This window comes from Pelophylax lessonae (genome assembly GCF_965119305.1).
Source record: "Pelophylax lessonae genome assembly, chromosome: 4".
NCBI lineage: Eukaryota > Metazoa > Chordata > Amphibia > Anura > Ranidae > Pelophylax > Pelophylax lessonae.
Window position 1 is genome coordinate 624,715,022 of NC_138771.1, and position 12,778 is coordinate 624,727,799.

Consider the following 12,778-nt stretch of genomic DNA (forward strand, 5'->3'; position numbering starts at 1 on the left):
GAATGGGGCCTTATAAAAGGGACATATGGCAGGATAAAATTTATAGTTAAAGCGGTATTAAAACCAAAACCAAAAATATAATATTGTTTAGCTTACCAATTTTTTAAATGTGATGGCTGCCTTTGTTTTCATTTTTAGGCTTTTATTCTTTATTTTCACCTGGAGATCTGGCCAGTAACACATTTCCTGTCTTAGGGAGCAATGAAGACACCTTTGGACAGTATTGTCAGTCTGGTGGGAGGGGCGTGTTAGAAAATTTACATGGACTTGACTAACAAATTAAAGAATATGTAAACCCAACATTTCATATTCCTGATATGTGCCTGCTGTACCATGTGTTTGTGTGAAAAAGTCTCCTGTTATCTTTGTATTGCTTCCTGGTGTTCTGCCAGTCCCTCTGCTTTCCTATTTTTTTTAACTGACCGAACTAGGCATGAGAGTACAGCGTGGTCAGTTCTCTAGCTGTGCTGGAAGCTAATCCAATGATCAGATTTGCGCTCACAGCTCCTCACCCTGCACAGCCATTCACTGGAAAGATCATTGCACTGCTGTTTCTCCCCCCAGCTTCTGCTGCAGCTGGGAACCGAGGGTATGCAGGGGGAGTATTTATAATGTTTTGTTTTGTTTTTACATGTTTTGTCCTTCATTTATATTTTAAACTGAATGGGTTGTTTTACAAGGTGAGGATTCACATATACTTTAATGCTGAACTCCAGCCAACGATTTTCAACAGTTACAGCAACCTTTATTTTTTTTTTTATCCTTTTGGGATAAAGGTTTTACATAAATAAATAAAAGCTGACCATTGTAAGCACCTCTGCCAAAGGTGAAGGGTTTGCCTCAACCCTCTAACTGCCACTTTTCCTGGACAGCTTAAAGGAAATTGAAAAACCGCAAATTTACTGGCAGGAGAAACAAGTTAAAATAAAGAGAAAAAAGCCTTAAAAAAGAAAACAAATGCAATCACCGCATCTATGAATTGACAAGCAGCAATAAGGTCATTTCTTTTGTTTTGGGATTTAATATAAATATTTTTTTAACCCTAAAAAATCAAATTAAATTTTTAATGAATTCTTACTATTTTTATTGGCATTTTTTTTGTAGCAATTTATTAACCACTTCTGGACCGGAAGATTTCCCCCCTTAATGACCAGGCCATATTTTGCGATTCGGCACTGCGTTGCTTTAACGGACAATTGCGCGGTCGTGCATAGCTGTACTCAAATAAAATTGACGTTGTTTTTTCCCACAAACAGAGCTTTCTTTTGGTGGTATTTGATCACCTGTGCGATTTTTATTTTTTGCTCTATAAACAAAAAAAGAGCAACAATGCTGATAAACAATATTTTTCACATTCTGCTATATAACATTCCCAAAAAAAAAAAAAAAAGGAAAAATCTAATTTTTTTAACATTTTAGGCCAATTTGTTTTCTGCTACATATTTTTGGTAAATAAAAATCGTAATAAGCGTATTTTGATTGGTATGCGCAAAAGTTATCGCGTCTACTAACTACGGGAAAGATTTGTCATTTTTATTGTTTTTTTTTAATTAGTAATGGCGGCAATCTGCGTTTTTTTTTTTTGCGGGACTGCAACATTGAATGCAAATGAGACAGATTGGACCCCTAACTGACATTTTTGACACTTTTGGGGGTACCAGTGATATTACTACAGTGATCAGTGCTAAAAATATGCACTGCTACTGTAATAATGACACTGGCAGGGAAGGGGTTAACACTGTGGGTGATCAATGAGTTAAATGTGAGCCTAGGGGAGTGATTCTAACTGTATGGGGGCATGGCTTATGGAATGACCATAGAGACCTGTGATCCTATATAAAAGGATCACAGGAGCGCTGTGATCATTCCAGAGAGAAGAACGGTCGGCTGTGTTTACAACAGCTGTCTGTCCTTCTCTCTCAGCAGGGAGCGATCGCGGTTGTCAGGCGGAAATTGGAGCCGACTGACCCATGCATCGGAGTCCCCGCTGTCGAGTGGGGGTGGGAGCGCGCTCGCCCCCTAACTGCCGTAGCCCTACGTCACTTCGCGCAGGAGGGCCAGCCTGCCGCAGTATATATGCGGTGGGCGGCCCGGAACCGGTTAAATGCTTGTGGGGAATCCTTGCCTTGGGTGGCACAGGATCCTGTCCCGGCACTGCTCCCAAAATTGGAAAAGTATGCCTGATATAAAAATAAATGTTTTAAATATTTTTTATCTTTTCTTGAATTCCTATAAACACTACAAGTGGATAACAGGTTCCTTTTTATTTTCTTCTTTCCACATAGAGTTAAAGCCAATGGCTTAAAGACGTTTGTTAATGAACTGAGGCATTGTCCATGGCAATACAACGAGTCTGAACATAATAAAGTTAAGTGAGTATTCCATGTAATGTTTTCCTTTTAAAACTTCTTTCCAGAAGGCTAAGAACATACTATGAACACTAAATGGGGTTCATGGCCCCGCCACCTAAAGGGGCATTACCACTTTGCCCTTCATTCATAGTGTATTAATGCAGAGAGCAGTGCTGATGCCATCATGCCAGCACCACTCTCTGCATCAGTAGAGGACTTCCACGGGCCAGATAAAAGGCAAAGAAGAATACCCACCACATCACATGACTGGCATGCTGACTTGTCAAAAAAGATTATTAATACAAAAAAGAGCAAAACATACATGTGGGGTCCTCAAAGGGAAGGTTGGACGATGGCAGATAGAGAGGTCTAAGCCTTGAGTTGGGCTTTAAAGGTTTGGTGATTTATTTAAACCCAACTCCAATCAAAACCTTTTAATTTTGCTCTGGATAGAGTGGAAAAGAGTTAGGACCTTTGTTAAAGTTTTACTGCTGATAAATGCAACACCATACAAAGAGCTTTAGGTGTTTCACAATCAAAATTCAGACAAATAGAAAATTATAGCAACTGTATATGAATCAAAAAGTAGCTTGAGTTAGTTGATTGCCTCTTAAAAAACTTGCTTGTCCCCCTCCCCCCATCCCACCAAGAAACTGCCAAGGTATACATATACTGTGTGTGTGTGTATATATATATATATATATATATATATATATATATATATATATATACATATACCGTATATCTATATTGTCAAAAGTATTGGGACGCCTGCCTTTACACGCACATGAACTTAAATTGCATCTCAGTCTTAGTCCGTAGGGTTCAATATTGAGTTGGCCCACCCTTTGCAGCTATAACAGCTTCAACTCTTCTGGGAAGGCTGTCCAAAAGTTTAGGAGTGTGTCTATGGGAGTGATTCAATATCGAATTGCCCCACCTTTTTGCAGCTATAACAGCTTCAACTCTTCTGGGTAGGCTGTCCACAGAGTTTAGGAGTGTGTCTATGGGAGTATTTGACCATTCTTCCAAAAGCGCATTTGTGAGGTCAGGCCCTGATTTTGGACAAGGCCTGGTTCACAGTCTTCACTCCTATTCATTCCAAAGGTGTTCTATCGGGTTGAGGTCAGGACTCAGGTGCAGGCCTGTCAAGGTTCTCCACCACAAACTCGCACATCCATGTCTTTATGGACCTTGCTTCTCTGCTCCCATCTCTTTGCTGGATTGGGTTGTCCCTTTGCTGAATATATGGGGCTGTCAGATTCTGAGGGACAGCCAGTGGGTGGGCCATGGAGAATGTTGGTTATCAGCCATGGGGGGGGGGGCAGACCTAAAGCTGTGTTAGGGACCCCAAATTTCTGATGGCTACCCTGCAAATGAGTGATTTCACCAAAAAAACTTTGCAGCTAAATTTAGTCTTCATGAGAAAGTTTGTGGTTTAAGCAGTATACTTTATTGGCTAACTTAAGTTATTAATAAGGCAAACTTTTGGGTCAACTTAGATCCCTTCCTTAGGCTTTATACAGCCTGATAAAAGGATTCCAAGGTATCTCCAAAACTTGCAGTTTTAATAAATTAGGCTTGTCAATCAAGAGCGTCACTCAATAAAGGGTATAAACTCCAAATGTTCTTCATTATGCAATGACTAACAGGTTACAATACTCTACTACTGCTATGATTTCACCTTCAAATGTTTTCCCAACATTTGTTTTATAGACCATTCAGTCCTCTACATTATTTCTGGGAACTGAATGGCTGAGGAATGCTAATTACTGATGAATGCTAATATCTGTTATGAGAAGGAAAGAAGCAGGAAGGGAAGGAAGCGCCAACTAAGTGTAGTCTCCCACTTAAAAGGTTTTAATAACAAAGGATTAAAACCCTCACAAGAGGTGAAATATAAACATGCTCATCTGGTATCAGAGTCTGTGGATGCTCCTGCAGGACCGCTGTTGTCTGTTTCGGCTTCTGAGCAGAGAGATGGCTGGCTCGAGAGCCAGGAGGAGCCCCAGTAAGCCACGCTAACCAACATGGAATGGTAGTAATGGGTAATTTTTGGCACAATAAAATGTCCAGGATAGTTTAATTGTAATTTTGTAACATTATTTTTTGCCAGCTAAATTCTTTAAAAATAAGCAAAAAATCCTAATTTTGCCTTCTCAATTGGCTTTAGTGCATTTGGCCAAAATGACAAACTCACAACTTCACTCATCTTTATTCTCCACTCTATAAACATCTAAAAGAATACATTTAGGCACTCATATTTCAGAGGGGTGGCACATTTTTAGGATGTTCCTCCAGAAATCTCCTTTTTCTTAAGAACATTATATGGGGGAGATTGATATGATATATATGTTGTAACGACAACCCGGGTATGAAAGGGGTTACAGTCATTTAGGACATTTCATTACCGAACACAAAGGCAGCTACTGGACACTCCACTCAGTCGAACAAGAAACCCATACGAATAATCGCCCCCCCCAAGTACAAGACGAGGCTCTGTATTGAGGGGCAAGCAGGAATCAGACTGTTTATTGAAAAGGAATACACACTTTATATACACGTCAGAAGTAATGCAGTCACTACATGAACAATGACCCAAATACAGCCCCCAACATCACACAATGGTTACATAACGAGCCCCCAATACACATTACTCTGAGTGTCAATACATCCCTTAGCAGACAACAGGTGAGTTCATTAGTACACTTAACAATAGGTGAATGGAAAGCCACCTCAGACAAGAATATGACAATTTATTTTTTCAGACAAAAGCAACATCGTTAGGCAATCGGTCTCCAGATTAAACTTCCTGGAATGCCCATATTAGGAGTTGTACTTCCTGGTCATGGACCTCACAATGTGCAGGGAATAAAATCTTCATATTTCAAGAGAGACATCATTCCTGAATATCACTGTCCCATTTGGAGCCATCCAAACCATATCCCCAGTGCCCCCCAGTTTCCTGGTCACCCCGCGCCCAAAGTGATTCCCGTCACATATGTGTATATATTTATATGTTTATGTATATGATTATGAAATGGATAATAAACTGTGGATTACACAGTTACCTCGGCTGTTATAAACTGTGACTCTTTGACAGATTGGCATTAGGAAATTGCTGCAATGCACGAAACATGTTAGTGGTCACCCAGGACAATGCTCCTCTTGGACATAAACTGAAATATGAGACAAACCATGGCAAAAAAATTGCAGTAACAAAGGAAATCTTTCGAATGCTGCCAAAGGTAAGTCATTCATCAGTTATCACTTATTTGTTAAATTTTTTAGTAATTTGTTAAATGCAGAATTATATTTGTTTTAACAAATTCATTAATATTTGTTAAAGTTGTATACACAATAGAATATACTAAATAAGGTCCATATGACCAGTTGTAGCTGCGGGCTTATGCTGGAGGATGGAGTCTAAGAAGTTTCAAACCTTTTCTAGGAGCCCTGCAAGCTTGTATCTCAAAGAACACCTCTTGAAGATTTACCCAGCTTTGATATCCAAAATACCTTAATACATGCTGGTCATACAACTAATAGAATTTTTGTCAAAATATTTTGTTTTTGAAACATTTGTTTGATTTTCTAATCATTAGTAGGGTCAAATTGACATTTGTTTTCAACCTCAGTGACAAGAAATTTCGAGTAGGATGGAAAATTTTTCTCAAACGAACAAATTTCTGACATTGTATGTGGTTTTGTTTGAGAAATGTTAAAAGCAAATGGAATCTTGAAGTACTTTTGAACAAAATTTTTTAGGTCATCGAGCGTACTTGAGAGTTTTCATACAAATGTCTTTATGAGCGTTTGGTCGAAAATATAATAGTGTATGGCCAGCTTATAGTGTACCACAGAAACTAAACCTAAAGAGACCTTGTCGCCAGACCACTAATTTCAACAACAGGCTTCTAATAAGATGTGCATTTTTGGATTTTATGCACGTTGTTTACCTGTAAAAAACGTTTTCTTGTGTAGACATCCAAACACCCTTTGACTCCTGCAGGGTACCATCATTTTGAATGTGAGGTCAGCAGCCCCCACTTACTCCCCAGAGTATTCCCGTTTGCTCCTTCCCTGGCTGCTACATAAAAGGTTATGTAGGGAGGTGGGAGAGAGAGGAGTTTAGCCTGCAAAGAAAGTACTTTAGATACCCCAGGAGGATATACAGGGAGGGAGGGGGCTGTGCTAGGTATCTACTATAATAAAATAAATATATACAGTATGTGTAAATATATACAGTATCTCACAAAAGTGAGTACACCCCTCACATTTTTGCAAATATTTTATTATATCTTTTCATGTGACAACACTGAAGAAATTACACTTTGCTACAATGTGAAGCAGTGAGTGTACGGCTTGTATAAAAGTGTAAATTTGCTGTCCCCTCAAAATAACTCAACACACAGCTATTAATGCCTAAACCGCTGGAAACAAAAGTGAGTACACCCCTATGTGAAAATGTCCACGTTAGGCCCAATTAGCCATTTTCCCTCCCCGATGTCATGTGACTCATGAGTGTTACGAGGTCTCAGGTGTGAACGGGGAGCAGGTGTGTTAAATTTGGTGTTATTGCTCTCACTCTCTCATACTGATCACTTGAAGTTCAACATGGCACCTCATGGCAAAGAACTTAATGAAAATAATTGTTGCTCTACATAAAGATAGCCTAGGCTACAAGAAGATTGCCAAGACCCTGAAACTGAGCTGCAGCACGGTGGCCATGACCATACAGTGATTTAACAGGACAGGTTCCACTCAGAACAGGCCTCGCCATGGTCGACCAAAGAAGTTGAGTGCACGTGCTCAGAGTCATATCCAGAGGTTGTCTTCGGGAAATAGACATAGGAGTGCTGCCAGCATTGCTGTAGAGGTTGAAGGGGTGGGGGGTCAGCCTGTCAGTGCTCAGACCATACGCCGCACACTGCATCACATTTATCTGCATGGCTGTCATCCCAGAAGGAAGCTCTTTTAAAGATGATGCACAAGAAAGCCCGAAAACAGTTTGCTGAAGACAAGCAAACTAAGGATACAGATTACTGGCAGTGGCGTAGCGTGGGGGGTGCAGAGGGGGCCACTGGCACCGGGCGCAACATTTAGGGGGCGCATTCCACGCCCGTCTTCCGCAAGATAATAGTGTCCCCATCCCTTTATTGTGAGAGTGCTCGTCCGGCGGCCCGCCCGCTCTTTCCTGCACTTGGCTCCTTTACTGCCTGTTTGTGCAGGATGAGCGGCGGACGCTGAAGGTGTCATGTGCGGCCAGGGGGCGGGGCTGGTCGTGGGTGAAGATGGCAGCCAACACCGGTGGCTCGGTGCATGTGCAGCGCCGCTGTTGGAGTCTCTCCCTGCTGTCTTTACCAGCTGCCTCCACGCTGGCTGCTGCTGCTGACACGCTGTGTCTCTCCTCTGCTCCAGATCGCCTCCTCAAGTCCCCAGTGTCTGGACTCTGAAAGAGGTGAGTGATCAGTGATGATGTGCTGCTCCAGGATCCCAATTGAAGTGGACATGGGAGGGGGGAGATAGGTCAGTGTAGGGGGGTGTCAGTGTATGGGGGTGTCAGTGTGTAGGGGGTGTCAGTGTAGGTGTCAGTGTATGGGGGGGTAATTGTAGGTGTCAGTGTATAGGGGGGGTCAGTGTAGGGGTCCGTGTAGGTGTCAGTGTATGGGGGGGTCAGTGTATGAGGTGTCAGTGTATGGGGGGTTAGTGCAGGGGTCAGTGTATGGGGGTGTCAGTGTAGGTATCAGTGTATGGGGGGGTCAGTGTAGGTGTCAGTGTATGGGTGGGGGTCAGTGTAGTTGTCAGTTCAAGGGGGGTCAGTGTAGGTCTTAGTGTAGGGGGGTCAGTGTAGGGGAGTCGGTGTGTGGTGTCAGTGTAGGGGGGGTCAGTGTAGTTGTCAGTTTAAGGGGGGTCAGTGTAGGTCTTAGTGTAGGGGGGTCAGTGTAGGGGAGTCGGTGTGTGGTGTCAGTGTAGGGGGGGGTCAGTGTAGGTCTCAGTGTATGTGGGAATGTAGGGGTGGTCAGTGAAGGGGGGTTAGTGTAGTTGTCAGTGTAAGGGGGTCAGTGAAGTTGTCAGTGTAAGGGGGGTCAGTGAAGTTGTCAGTGTAAGGGGGGTCAGTGAAGTTGTCAGTGTAAGGGGGGTCAGTGTAGGTGTCAGTGTATGGGGGGGGATCAGTGTAGGTGGTGTCAGTGTATGTGTCAGTGTATGGGGGTGTCAGTGTAGGGGGGGCAGTTTAGGGGGTGGTCAGTGTATGTAGGGGTCAGTGTATGTAGGGGTCAGTGTATGGGGGTGTCGGTGTATGCGGGGGTCAGTGTAGGGGGTGTCAGTGTATGGGGGTCAGTGTAGGTCTTGGTGTAGGGGGGTCAGTGTAGGGGTGTCAGTGTGTGGGGTCAGTGGGGGTGTCAGTGTATGAGGGGTCAGTATGGGGGGGGCCGGGGTATGGGGGGTTCAGTGTGTGGGTGTCAGTGTATGGGGGGTGTCAGTGTAGGTGTCAGTGAGTGGGGGGGGTCAGTGTAGGTGTCAGTGTATGGGGGGGTTCAGTGTGTGGGTCAGTGTAGGGGGTGTCAGTGTATGGGGGTCAGTGTAGGTCTTGGTGTAGGGGGGTCAGTGTAGGGGAGTCAGTGTGTGGTGCCAGTGTTGGGGGGGGGTCAGTGTAGGTGTCAGTGTAGTTGTCAGTGTAGGTCTCAATGTATGTGGGAATGTAGGGGTGGTCAGTGTAGTTGTCAGTGTAAGGGGGGCCAGTGAAGTTGTCAGTGTAGATGGGTCAGTGTAGGTGTCAGTGTATGGGGGGTGGGGGTCAGTGTAGTTGTCAGTGAAGGTGTCACTGTGGGGGGGGGGTCATTGTAAGTGTCAGTGAAGGTGTCAGTGTAGGTAAAAGCAGAGGCGTAACTAGAACCTTCAGGGCCCTGATGCAAGAAACCATGAAGGGCCCCCCAGACCCCTGGCCGGGGCCCTTACCTTCAAGCCCAGGGCTCTTCCCACTAATCCTGGGGCTCTTTACACTCGTTGCATGGCCTTTTATTACGGTCCCGCAGCAGGATTCTTTCACAGGTTCTGCAGTGGGCCCCCTTTTTGCAATCTTGTGGGCTCCCTTCCTGCAATCTTGGGGCCTCCCCACAGTGGTGCAATGCCAGGGTCCGGTCGCAAGTGTGACCTTTGCGATCCTGGAAGTTCACCCACTGGTTTGCTACCGGGCCCCCTGGAGCATGGGGCCCGGTAGCGATTGCAACCCCTGCATCCCCTGTAGTTACGCCCCTGGGTAAAAGGTAGGTCTCTGTAGTGGTCAGTGTAGTGGTCTAGTAGATTTGTGTAGGGGGCGAAAATTACTTACCTTGCCCCGGGCGCTGACAACCCACGCTACGCCACTGATTACTGGAACCATGTCCTGTGGTCTGATGAGACCAAGATAAACTTATTTGGCTCAGATGGTGCCAAGCGTGCGTGGCGGCAACCAGGTGAGGAGTACAAAGACAATTATGTCTTGCCTACAGTCAAGCATGGAGGTGGGAGTGTCAGGGTTTGGGGCTGCATGAGTGCTGCCGGCACTGGGGAGCTACAGTTCATTGAGGGAACCATGAATGACAACTGTACTGTGACATACTGAAGCAGAGCATGATCTCCTCCCTTTGGAGACCGGGCCACAGGGCAGTATTCCAACATGATAGCGACCCCAAACACACCTCCAAAACAACCACTGCCTTGTTAAAGAAGCTGAGGGTAAAGGTGATGGACTGGCCAAGCATGTCTCCAGACCTAAACCCTATTGAGCATCTGTGGGACATCCTCAAATGGAAGGTGGAGGAGCGCAAGGTTTCTAGCATCCAACAGCTTTGTGATATCGTCATGCAGGAGTGAAAGAGGATTCCAGTGGCAACCTGTGAAGCTCTGGTGAACTCCATGCCCAAGAGGGTTAAGGTAGTGCTGGAAAATCATGGTGGCTACACAAAACATTGACACTTTGGGCCCAATTTGGACATATTACTTAGGGGTGTACTCACTTTTGTTGCCAGCGGTTTAGACATTAATGGCTGTGTGAAAACAGAAGGGTGTACCCGCTCAGGTGTGTGTTCGGGAACCTGGTGCAGGTCGGATCCGTAATCCAAAAGCATGCAAAGTGAGAGGAAGTATGACCGCACTCTGGTTGGTAGTTTTTTTCAAATCAGAAAAGTGTTTCCTTTATTCTTCAAGTAAGATCAAATAAAGGCAGACAGTGTACAAGCAGATGTGTAGGTTGACGCGTTTCGCGACATTCCCAGTCGCTTACTCATAACCATACTGTTAATGGCTGTGTGTTGAGTTATTTTGAGGGGGCAGCAAATTTACACTGTTATACAAGCTGGACACTACATTGGAGTAAAGTGTCATTTCTTCAGTGTTGTCACATGAAAAGATATAATAAAATATTTACAAAAATGTGAGATGGAACCCACTTTTGTGAGATACCATGTGTATATATATATACACATATATATACACACACTCCAATTAATGGGAAACCAATCACAAATCCCCATTAGTTAATTCTATATATTTGTTTTTAGATTTCTCCATTCCTCAGGAAGCCCTTCAAGACCTGTGCTGTGGTTGGCAATGGTGGCATTTTACAGAACAGTCTCTGTGGCGAAGAAATTGACAGAATGGATTTTGTGTTCAGGTGAGGAATGGACAGTGCTATGTAGGTATATTGTGCAATATACAGCATTAGAATGTACAGTGTACCAAAGCAAATTCTCAGCCTGGGCTACGTGATCTACCTCCAGCCAAGAAGTACCTTAGGGATTTACCCCATTATGGCCGAGCCATGATCACTGGAACATGGTGAATCTGACCTTCTAAAGCCAACTCAGTGATGAAAACTAAGAAAAAGAACTGGCGCCCTTGTTCTTTTTCTTTGTTACATGTTTGGAGAGTATCCCTACCTCTTGAGGAGGTGCCTGTCTAATCTTCACCCCAGTACTCTGATTTGGACTTTTTGTACTCTTTCATCAGCAAGGATCCATCCACTCGGGATCATCGCATGATTGAATAGGACTTCTATACATTTGAGGTTCTTGTATCTTGTTTGCCCTGTAATATTTCCATTGTCACTCAATTCATTTTTTTTATTTTTTATTTATTTAATTTGTGATTTCATCTGTGGCACCACTGGTCATGTGGTCCCCTCCAGAGTGGTCCAGTGAGCGCTGATTCACTGACTTAGGTCAATGTGTGTCTTTTTATTCACTAATCAGTGATGAAAACTGCCATACTTCTTTTTGGTGAATAAGAAAGGCCATTAAAGAAAAGTCTTAGAGTGCTTCTTATCATTAAAAAGTCTCCTTTTTTGGTAACCATATATAATATACATAAAATCTCCAACGCAAATGCCTTCTTTTAGGGCCATGGCTTGGAAAGATGGGTTTGTCTGTGGTGGATTCCTAGGAGGATACATTGACCTGGCATCAACAGACTCGGAAACCCTTCTAGGTTCAGCAACCACAAACGATCCCTCTCTAGAATGTCTAGTGCTATCTCATAAATTCAAACTAATTAACTTACTCTCTCTACCACAACCCCCCAGAGATAAGCATCATTTGGAGTGCCCAGTCCTTCTCTATTCTTAATTTTTTTTAGGCAAGAATGTTATAGTTCAGCTGTGCTAATCATAGCATTTTTTTTCTAGGTTTTGAGTGAAGTGTGGAATGGTGAGAAATCGTCAGGTTTTTATTGATGATCCACCAACTTCCATTTGTCTAGTTGACCATTATCGCTTGGACCAAAATGGATGGGAAATCCTAAAATTTATGTAGCACTGCCCCCATGGGAGCTGCTTAGATTAGATCAGTGGCGGCTGGTGAAGTTTTAAGATGGGGGGGCGCAAGACCCCGCCCTTCCATTTTGACCCCTCCCATTTCTCAGAAGCCCCACCCCGTATAGACTCCACCCATTTTGGCCCCTGTATTTTGCTTGCGTAAACCAATTCTCCCAATATATCACATATTAAGGGGTCCATCAGTACTAGTATATCCCATAATAGTGAACAGGGGCCCTATTATGGGATATACTGTGAGAGACAGACTATTATGGGATACATGGACTGAAAGTGGCACAAACCCCCCCAGCACAAACCCCTCAAGCACAAACCCCGCACAAACAACTCAAGCACAAACCCCACAGTACAGGCCCTCTAGCATAAACCCCACAGTACATGCCCCCTTCAATATAGTGACCAGTATAAATGCCCCCTTTCAATGTAGTGACCAGCATACATGTCCCCAATGCAGTGACCAGTATACATGTCCCCAATGCAGAGCTATGCGTGCATGCCTCCAATGCAGTAACCACCAGTGTACATGTCCCCAATGCAGAGATATGCGTGCGTGCCTCCAATGCAGTGACCACCAGCGTATATGTCCCCAATGCAGAGCTATGCGTGCATGCGTGCC

General features: G+C 44.0%; 1 protein-coding gene across 1 annotated transcript in view; it reads left to right on the forward strand.

The window, feature by feature from the left end:
• Positions 1-12,778, forward strand: part of LOC309553978 (alpha-2,8-sialyltransferase 8E-like) — an 82,151-nt gene that overhangs the window by 42,157 nt on the left and 27,216 nt on the right. The window contains exons 3-5 of the mRNA XM_082255497.1: positions 2,286-2,372; positions 5,455-5,599; positions 10,895-11,007. Of these exons, the coding sequence (XP_082111623.1) occupies positions 2,286-2,372; positions 5,455-5,599; positions 10,895-11,007 (345 nt within the window). The remainder of the gene's footprint in view (positions 1-2,285; positions 2,373-5,454; positions 5,600-10,894; positions 11,008-12,778) is intronic.